The sequence below is a fragment of the Copadichromis virginalis genome, linkage group LG19 (assembly GCF_057382275.1).
Source record: "Copadichromis virginalis isolate Kocher_CV1m ecotype Utaka linkage group LG19, C_Virginalis_male_GT1.1, whole genome shotgun sequence".
Classification (NCBI taxonomy): domain Eukaryota; kingdom Metazoa; phylum Chordata; class Actinopteri; order Cichliformes; family Cichlidae; genus Copadichromis; species Copadichromis virginalis.
The window spans coordinates 6,017,217-6,027,635 of record NC_140636.1 but is presented as its reverse complement, the minus strand read 5'-3'; the positions used below and the strand labels follow the sequence as shown (position 1 = coordinate 6,027,635).

Sequence of the window (10,419 nt, the reverse complement as noted above, 5' to 3'; positions counted from 1 at the left end):
GTGGGAGGAGAGGGACAGGCACTGCAACGGTCTCACAGGCGATATCAAGCCAGCCCTGAACCAAAGAGAAACAACTGGCCTGTAGTTTAGTGCTCCAAAGTCCTCTTCCCACATCAAAGTCATTTCTTTTTTAAAGATTTACTTTTGGCCCTTTTCCAGACACCCTCAATATATGCAGTGAAGAGTGACAGGACAGTAGAGATTGGGCGGAACAAAAACCCATGCCGGCCAGCCGCCTCCCCATCCCAGTGAGCCAAACCGGCGCCCCACATGAAAGTATATTTCTAAATGGAAACTTGGAGGTGTCTAAAGTGCCAAAACTACCAAATGCTTTACTAACTGGCGTGGGGATCATTTTTTAGTTTTCACTCTTTTCCATTTCTATATTTATATACATATAAATAAGTGTTCAAGGTGCATTCTCTTACTTTGCTTCCATAAGCTGTAAAATCAGACAATGGATTTCTTTCTTCAAGTTTATCACTGGCTAAAATGAGCAGCCACCTGACACACAGAGAGGACACGAAGGACCAAGACGTTTGTTTTCCAGAGTTTAATGTGACGCTGGTCTCTTTAAGGAGGAAGCAAACAGTGTGAAACATACAGCACAGTACAGAAGTGACAGGCCTGCTCCAAGCACACAGCACAAAACAGTGAGTGCACTCCTCTGCGTTTTACATCCAGAGATGTCCCACAGTGAAATCATAACAGCACCACAGTCGCCTCAGTACTGTCCACCTCATTCAGTTCAACATAAGTAAATGTGCAGGCTTAAAACATAAAGTAAAGCTAATTGTTTTAACACTTTCATCTTTTAAAGTCTTGCTCAAGAAGCAATCAACTGAGTTAAGATCACAATCATGGAAAACAAAGCTCTGGTGATCAGTTACATATGCATGTCACAAGCTCAGACATTTTCAGTCACAGGTTGGATCTTGTTGAGGATGGGCCGGGAGCCATTACAGGCCACAAAGTGTGAACATCTAAATTTCGCTTTTATGTTGGCTTTAAATGTGCATAGATGCATCACTCACAAGAAATTCAATTTATATGGAAGGAAGTTACATTTAAATACACTGTGTTTGAGCTCTAAAGTGGAAGAAAACATCTGGTTGGATCCAGCTGCTTTGCACAGCCAGCTGTGATGCTTTACTTCAGCAGAGGAATCTGTGGGGCTGGCTGCACAAAGACCTCATACTCTAACAGTTCGACTAGCGGGACAGGACGCAGACATGGAAGTTGCAGAGATCACTCCGTTAAAAAGGAAGTCCAGTCTGAATGAAGCCTCTTTGTAACAGCAAGGGTGTGTCAGAGAGAAGTGCTGCATTGTGTTAGCCCTGGGTGGACTGGCAGCCCGCCCCGGAGTTACCCTACCCCCAGTATCCGCACACAGGCTCCAGGGCCCCCACCACCTGACTTTGAGAAGCACTCAGGAAAAGTATGAATGAAGCTTTACTTTTTCGGATATCTGAACCGATTGATAGCTGTTCAGATATCAGGTCTCTGTGCAGCCAGTCCTATATTTGTCCTCGCTCTACAACACCAACAAATTAAAGCCCAGCACCACCCGTTTTTGGACCTGTTCTGTGCACACTCAGCACCTCATCCCTCTAGTCAGTTTAGCCCACATGTGGAATGCACTCATCTGCAGAAGCTGTTAATTTTTTCAAAGTGGAAAGGCTGCCTTTACAGCGGACACACAGCAGTGTTCCCACAGTGGCGTTACTCCTGTTTGACCTCTCCCTTCAGCTTTCTCTTGATTCGTGAATATGGGCTTATGGTATCGTCCATGATGAAGTCATATAGGACCTTCACCCAAGATGTGTACTGAGGCAGGTCAGCGTAATACTCTGCAGCAATTTCCTTTACCTGAAAACAAAACACAAGGAATGGACACATCACAACTTTCTCCATTTACTCACTATACAATTTTCTTTCATGCTTGAGACATAATGATTTTACTGTTTCTGCACAAATTACACTGGTGGTGGTGAAATCAAACTCCTGTGAAAGCCTGCTGCTCACAGATAACTTCATGTTCCTTTAGGATTTTCAATGCTGATTTCAGTTTCTTTCATATCTCAGGTTACAGAGGGGCAGGGATCCTTTATTGTTCTCCTGAGTACATTCAATCACAATATTCTGTATAATTTTAATATTGAACCAAATCAAATCATGGAGTACAGCTTTACTGTTCTATTAGGCAGGTTTTATGCGACAAATCTAGTTCTCGGCTGAAGAATGTTTTTAACCATTGCAGTTTCTCTCTCAGAACGACTGCCTAAACCATCTGTTGACTTTGCATGTGTACACAACAATGTGACATTAGCAGGGAACTAACTCCAGTGGTCAGGATGTGTGGGTAACAACCTGCACTGTCTCTGAACTTTACTCACCATGGGCAGCCTGCGTCCTGGGATGCTGGGGAAGTCATGGTGCTCATTGTGGTAACCCACATTGAAGGTGAGCAGATTGAGAGAGCCGTAATAAGAGTAGGTCTCGTGACCCTTCAGGAACATGTAGTGCTCAGCTATGAAGTGGCCAGAAATTGGATGCAAGCCCATTCCCAGCATGGAGCCAGCCAACATGTAGACCACAGGCTTAGCCCCCCACAGCCAGTAGAGCAGAACATTGAAGGTGACCTGGAAAGCCACATTGGTCATCTCAAGCTGAGTGATGGGTTTAGGGTTAATGCAAAGGGGCCGTATAGCATAGAAAAGTGGCTGCAGAATAATCCAGATAAACTTGCGAAAGCGAGTGCAGAAAAACCAGCCTTCAAAATCAGTGGGGATATCTACATCAATCCCATCTCCACCCAGGTAGCGATGATGATCCAGGTGATAGCGTTTGAAAGACGCAGAGTAGGGCAGGCCGATCGGCAGGTTGGCAAAGATGGCAAAGTAGCGGTTCCACATGGCTTTGTTATTTCCAAATGCTGTATTGTGGGAGATCTCGTGAATAGCAAGGGTCATTGAGTGGTTGATGCAACTGCCAAATGCATAAGTCCAAAACAGAACCCATTTCCAGTCCAAGTCCTTGACCAGGTAGAAAGCTACAAACTGTATCACCACCATCATGCACACGATCCACTTCAACCTCGGGTCAGGACCCATCAGCGTTTTGATTTTTGGATATTTGGCTGCAAGATAAACACAGGAGACTCAAAGTCAGTTCAGTCAACATTCAAATGCTGAAAAGAAGACAATCGCAACCTCACGAGGTAAAGCTGCGCTCCTAATTAAACGTTACACTCTTCATACAAAGTTGTAGACAATGATATCCTTGAATTAAGACTATTTATGAATTTGGAACACATGTATCCTTGTTAAATTTGAAAAACACTACTGCATTTTGCTAATCAGTCATTTAAAACTGCTGCCATAAATAGTATTTCGATCTTATTTTAATGGCTGACTCAAGAATAATAAACACTTCAGGACACTTTAAGAGACTTGCTGAAGACAGTGTTTCGCTCAAGCCTTTTCCACAGGTTCATGTGATTAAACATGTTTCATTTACATTAAAGCATCACATTTTTTCCATAAAAAAAAAAGAAAAAAAAAGCATAGATTACAAAACCAAATTTGGTCAAGGCAATGTTAAAACAGCAACAACCCCCACCACTTAATTAGTGACCTGGGTGTCAATTCTCTCTGTATCTTCCTGTCCTTTCATAAAACCTTTGACCCCAACACCACAAAGCTAATATCAGAATCAGAATACTTTATTGATCCCTGGGGGAAATTATTTTTTGTTACAGTGCTCCATTATAAACCAACATTAAGACAAGACAGACAATACACTAACTAAGAATAGTACAATATATACATATATATACATGCATACATACATAAGTCACTTATAAATAAATAGCTGGAAAAGAAACATGTGTAGCTGTAGCAGCAAACAGTGTGTTAAGTGGATGCGTTGTACAGGGAGATGGCCACAGGCAGGAATGATTTCCTGTGTCGTTCAGTGGTGCTTTTCGGTAATCTCAGTCTGTCACTGAACGAGCTCCTGTGACTGACCAACATATCATGGAGTGGGTGGGAGGTGTTATCCAACATTGTCTTTATCTTGGACAGCATCCGCCTCTCCGACACCACCTTGAGGGTGTCCAGCTCCATCCCCACAACATTGCTGGCCTTACGGATTAGTTTATTAAGTCTGTTGGCATCTGCTGCCCTCAGCCTGCTCCCCCAGCATGCAACAGCATAGAGGATCGCACTGGCCACAACAGACTCATAGAAAATCCTGAGCATTTTCTGGCAGATGTTGAAGGACCTCAGTCGCCTCAAAAAATAGAGACGACTCTGGCCCTTCCTGTAAAGTGCTGTGGTGTTTTTAGCCCAGTCCAGTTTATTGTCAATGTGAACTCCAAGGTATTTATAGTCCTCCACAATGTCAACACTGACCCCCTGGATTGAAACAGGGGTCAAGTGTTTCCTGGTCTTCCTGAAGTCCACGATCAGTTCCTTGGTCTTTGCCACGTTGAGCTGCAGATGATTCTGCTCACACCACGTGACAAAGGAGTCGACCACAGCCCGGTACTCTGTCTCATCATCCCTGCTGATGCATCCAACCACCGCAGAGTCATCAGAAAACTTCTGAAGATGGAGGTCTCTGTGCAGTGGCTGAAGTCTGTGGTGTAGAGGGTGAAGAGGAAGGGGGAGAGGACAGTCCCCTGTGGTGCCCCTGTGTTGCTAATCACCTTGTCAGACACACACTGTGGGAGACGTACATATTGTGGTCTTCCTGTCAGGTAATCAACAATCCAGGACACCAGAGAAGCATCCACCTGCATCGCTGCTAACTTATCACCCAGGAGGGTCGGCCTGATGGTGTTGAAAGCACTGGAAAAGTCAAAAAACATGACCCTCACAGTGCTCGCCGGCTGGTCCAGATGGGTGTAGACACGATTGAGCAGGTAGATGATGGCGTCCTCAGTTCCGAGACGAGGCTGATAAGCGAACTGAAGGGGATCCAGATGTGGTCTTACTATGGGTCGCAGCTGGTCCAGGATGAGCCTTTCCAGGGTCTTCATGATGTGGGAGGTCAGTGCCACGGGCCTGTAATCCTGGGGGCCACTGGGACGTGGCGTCTTTGGTACAGGGACGAGGCATGATGTCTTCCACATCACCGGGACCCTCTGCAGACTCAGACTCAGTTTCAACTCGTCGGCTCTATTCTCACCTCCCTCAGCTCCCCTGCTGTTGGTTGGCCTGAATCCAGTGATGGTCTTCATGCCCCTCCACACCTCTCTCATGCTGTTCTGCTGGAGTTTCCACTCCAGCTTCCTCCTGTAATTGTCCTTAGCCTCTCTGATCTTGTCCTTTAGTAACACCTGGATCTTCCTCACTTCCTCTTTGTTGCCCCCTCTGAAAGCCCTCTTCTTCTTGTTGAGGAGGGCTTTGATGTTCTTAGTCACCCACGGCTTGTTATTTGGGTAACAATGAACAGTCTGAGCTGGAACAATGGAGTCGGTGCAGAAAGTTATGTAGCCTGTGATTAGGGCTGCCACAAACGATTATTTTGATAGTCGACTAGTCACCGATTATTTTTGCGATTAGTCGACTAATCAGATCATCATCCATTGGACGTACAGCGTACAGCTTATTGCACCAGCAGCATCTGGTCTTATATAACTATCATTAGCTTACAGCTTGAAGTGTTTGTGCTAACTAAAAATAAAGACAAGATGGTAGTTTATTAATTTTTAATGAAATTTGCAGATTGTTTCGGTGAAGTTTAATAAACTCCTTGCTTTCTAAAATATAACAGGACACCGGAGTATATTCTCCAGCGTCTCACACTTCTGATAATCAGCTGTCTGCTTGACAGTTTTAGCTGTGCAAAAACTATAACTTTAATCTCAGCCAAACCGATTTACTCAGGAACAAATAAAATACTAAAGAAAGCCAAACAATAACATTTAAGTTATCTAAGTGACTTATATATATGTTTAACCTGAGTAGCGAAAGACGGCGGTGGGTTTGAAAACGATTTGCCGGGAGTCCGGTGTTCTCACGGCTCTAGTTAGCCTTGCCCCCGGCTCGCTAACGAGCTAGTGGGTAACAGACGTCTCCGAAAACGTCGGAGCGCTTTTGAAAATATGTGGTGTCCTGATAAACTGAGCAGATATTTGAGGTTTACACAGCTACATTCTCGCCTGAAAATATGTTAAACGTTTATTTTGTGACCCAGAAAGAATAATAAGAGTAAAGTTAAAACTAACTAGCTGCCGCCATTGTTGACAACTGCGCTGGGCTGCGCTATGAATTCTGGGACACAGCTGCTTCTTCTTCTTCTTCGGGGTTTAACGGCAGCTGGCATCCTTGTACATGCAGTGCTGCCATCTTCTGTTTCAGTCCGTTATTACACTCTTAAATCCTACTACTCATTCCTGCGTCCTTTGTGATCTTATAAAGCTTCAAACGATGCGTCGACTATTAAATTAGTCGTCGACGATTTTAATAGTCGACATAATCGTGACTAGTCGACTAATCGTGGCAGCCCTACCTGTGATACACTCAGTAAGCCCATTGATGTCCTCGGCGTGAGGCTCACAGAGTGTTTCCCAGTTGGTCAACTTGAAACAGCCCTGTAGTTCTGCTAAGGCCTCCTCTGACCACCTCCTAACAGTCCTGGTGGTCACAGGTTCCCTCCTCACAATTGGCACATAGCGGGGGGTGAGGTGAATCAGGTTATGAGCTGACCTACCAAGTGGGGGGAGGGAGGAGGAGCTGTATGCATCCTTGACGTTAGCATACAGTAAGTCTAAAATTTTCTCTCCCCTGGTAGTCATGTTTTATAATCATGATACATTTGTACCTACATGACAGATGCATTTCAAAAATCCAAAAGATCCAGTTTAACATGTAAAGACAAACAGACTAGTTATAAACCCCAAGACTTATGGAAAAATACCCTTTGAAAGGTTATTGTACATAATTAGAACTATGCCTTGGGGGGGGGGGGGGGACAAACTGAATTTATTTTGTGAAAATAAACATAATCAAAGAGATCTCCTTAGCTTTAGTCTGCTAAAGTATGTTACTACACCTTGCCTGATGGCGCTTTGATGGACAAGTTTATTGAGTTTACTAGAGCCTACAAGACTGAAAGCCAACGTTCAGCATATGACCTACAACACAGAAATACTTGAAAAGACTAAAACTAACACTGAAACTAATACTTAAACTAAAACTCAATGTGCTGCAATGGATTAAGTCCACAACTTAATCTGACTGAACTCCACTGACGTGCAATGAAAGGTGCAATAGAAATAAAATGGATTAAAAATTTGAATGACTCAAACCTTTAACAACCTCAGTCAAAACAAGACGAAAGCCAGCTCAAGCCACGTAAGTATAAGCTGTTGACTCATTTCAGATTCACTCAGGTTAAAAGAGCAAACTCACAGGGCCTCCAGGCTACATATATTTGCACAAAACGTGGGACCTTACAGCAGAGAGATGTGTCTCAACACATCCTGTGTCACACCATGCTGCCTCCACTACTAGAGCAAGATGGCTCTCAGAGGGAGGGACCTGAGACCACATACAGTTAAGCTCTTTACAAGCAAATATGTATGGACATACAAACTACATTGGACCAAGTAGCCAATATTTAGTAGGGGCACAATTCACAAAGTTTGGAGGTATACAATCGCAAAGACCTTGCAATATGTGACATAAAAACAACTTGTCTGTGAAGGTTCTCAGTCATAAAAACAACTTAAAATGCTGTAAGGAAAAAAAACTCAGTGAACTTAAAGTATTGTGAAATCTCTGTGTGAAAGTGTGACTCTCCTCAGTGAAAAAGACACTAGAAATGCAAAAGAAACACTGATCACTGTCCTCTTGGTCCAGTGGCTAAAGCAGACCACCTGATTCAGAGAAAAAGGCACTTTGACACAATGAACGCTTTGTGTGTTTGAAAGAAGAAAAGCAGCATTCAATGTGAGTCAGCTGCCTATAGTTACTAATGTGAATCATATATGTAGAGAGAGAGACATCATGGTTCTGATTATTTAGTTTTCGAGCGAAAATGCAAAAAAGTTTATGTACGTCTTTCAGTTTCATGTCACGATAATTCATTATCTTTGGGTTTGAACTCTGAAACAAAAAAACAAAAAAAAAAAAGAGTCCTTGGAAATTAGCTATACCACTTAAACTACAAACCAGAACAAACTTTAAAAAAAAAAAAAACCCAATACGTACGGAGCATACTGTAGTTTTTATACTGGCTATTGTCAAATTGCAATACTTTTCCTTTTTTGTTTGCAATGCTTTAACTATACCAAGTGTGGGGCGAGAATGTGATATAATATGTGCGTTTAACGCTTAAAATCTGCCCCCAAAGTCAACAAACCACTCCTGACAGGCACCGAGAGCACCGGTTATGTGTCAAACCGTTACTGCAGTTTTCCCAAGAGAAACTTAGGGAGTGGCACATAACCACTGCGAGAACTCCCCATTTGCTAGCCTCACATAATATTAGTTGGGTCGAATGGCCTAAATAGCTGGAACTTCCTTGTGTGCGCGAGCGCGTGTCCATGTCAAATTGTGTAACTGAACGATAGTGGTTCTCACTGTGGGTTAAATATTGAGCAAAGTTGGCCTGATAGCTAACATATACGGGTGCATAAGGAACCGTTAGCTTGAAACTAATTAGCAACTTACCGTTGCTTAAAACTACTCAAAAAACTAAGCCTTTATGGTGTCGGGGTGTGCAATTAGACGGTTTAACGAAAGTTAGTCGTCAAAAGCCAAACTTGGTTATACCTTTGTTAACTATGGATTTATGCGCAATTTGCTAACGGATAAGCTAGCTCACCCAAAATCGCTTTTCTCCTGTCAGCATGCGGCTGGTCCGTATAAACCCATTCGTAGTCCTCACGGGCGACTCGGTTTCCCATCTTTGTGACTACTGTAGTGAGAGGTTTACAGCACTTCTCCAAAAAGTAATAGCACAAGGTCGTTTCTTTAAAAGAAACTTCTTTGCCTCCCTTCCTTTCGTCTTTGATGGCCCGACGCTGACGTGCGCAAAAGCCGGCAGGCTGCAGACTCCGCCCCCCGGTGGCCTGTCGTCACGTAACAGCGAACACCGTTACGTGACGACAACCTTGTTTTAAGGCTGTTGCTATGTCAACAAACTAACATTTCAGCGAAACATATATTTACAGAATATATCTTGAGGGTTTTTTGTTTTTCTTGAGTTAGCACCTCAAAAATCGTCAAACCTCTTGACTTGGAGTGAAAATAGTTCACCGCATACCTGAGCAAGTTAAATAACTGAGATTCTTTTATTCTCCAGTTGTGTGTTCATATCCTTTTTAAAAGTGACATTAAATTAAACTGTTGTGAAATGAAAATGTGACAGTAAAAAACAAGTGTAAAACAGGACATTCTCTGAGCAGAAATACTAAGGCTTTGAGCAGGGCCGTGCAGAGATGTTTGAAGGGGCATGTGCTCAAAGTTAAAAGAGGGCACCAACAACCAGGCTGAACCTCCATTCATCAAGAATCTAATATGGAATCACATCTTACTATATCACTGTCATCAGCAGTGTTGGTCAAGTTACTTGAAAAAAGTAATCAGTAACTAATTACTGATTACTTCCCCCCAAAAGTAATCCCGTTACTTTACTGATTACTTATTTTCAAAAGTAATTAATTACTTAGTTACTTTTAAAAACACGATTTACAACCTGAAGAGGTGATAAAGTGATAGATCTTTCAGCCCAATTCTACTTTTTCTGCATAATCCATCATACAAAATGTAATCAAATGGAAAAGTCTCTTTTTAAAACTTGTTTTATTAGTTTTAATCTTTTAACTTTATGCATCAAGCAAACATTTAATTATCTGCAACATTCACTGACTGGAACAAATTTATTTAATATTTAAACCTATTTTCTGCACATTCCAGCACATAAAATAATTTTTTTGTGTGTGTTTACACTCAGTCTTTCAAATAGATGCAAGTAAAACACAGCAGAAAATAAATAAAGTCACAGACTCAGCGGTCCTGTTGCTCTATTTTCACCTGTAAAGCAGGACTACGGTAGGCGGAGGTTTACCGTGGTGCAGGTGTGCCGCAGCGGTCAGTGGAAGAATCCACGAGTTTCTCTGTGAGTTTCCCATTACGTCGTAGCTACTCGGTGCTTGTTGGAAGTTTAGGGGTTTTTTTCGCTGTAAAAAGAAGTTTTCTTCCCACGCACGATGGACACTAATGTTTTTGTCACTTTTTATGGAATCAAACTCAAAGTAAGGTCAGTACTTCCACGCTTTAAACGCTGCACGCTCATACTCTCTCCACACTCGATATGTGATCCATTGTTGATCTGCACACAGCTGTTGTCACGAACGTCGCACTCGCTTACGTCACTGTCATGAGACATTCTTGCAAAAAAAAA

The 10,419-nt window shown here is 42.7% G+C and overlaps 1 protein-coding gene across 1 annotated transcript; it reads right to left on the bottom strand.

The window, feature by feature from the left end:
- Positions 1–538: 538 nt before the first annotated feature.
- degs1 (delta(4)-desaturase, sphingolipid 1) lies at positions 539–9,103 on the bottom strand. The gene is made up of 3 exons (XM_085442148.1): positions 8,839–9,103; positions 2,397–3,139; positions 539–1,869 (listed from the first exon to the last, which is right to left on the bottom strand). Exons 1-3 carry the CDS (start codon positions 8,918–8,920, stop codon positions 1,723–1,725), a joined length of 972 nt encoding a protein of 323 aa, XP_085298274.1. The 5' UTR covers positions 8,921–9,103; the 3' UTR covers positions 539–1,722.
- Between the last annotated feature and the right edge of the window lie 1,316 nt (positions 9,104–10,419).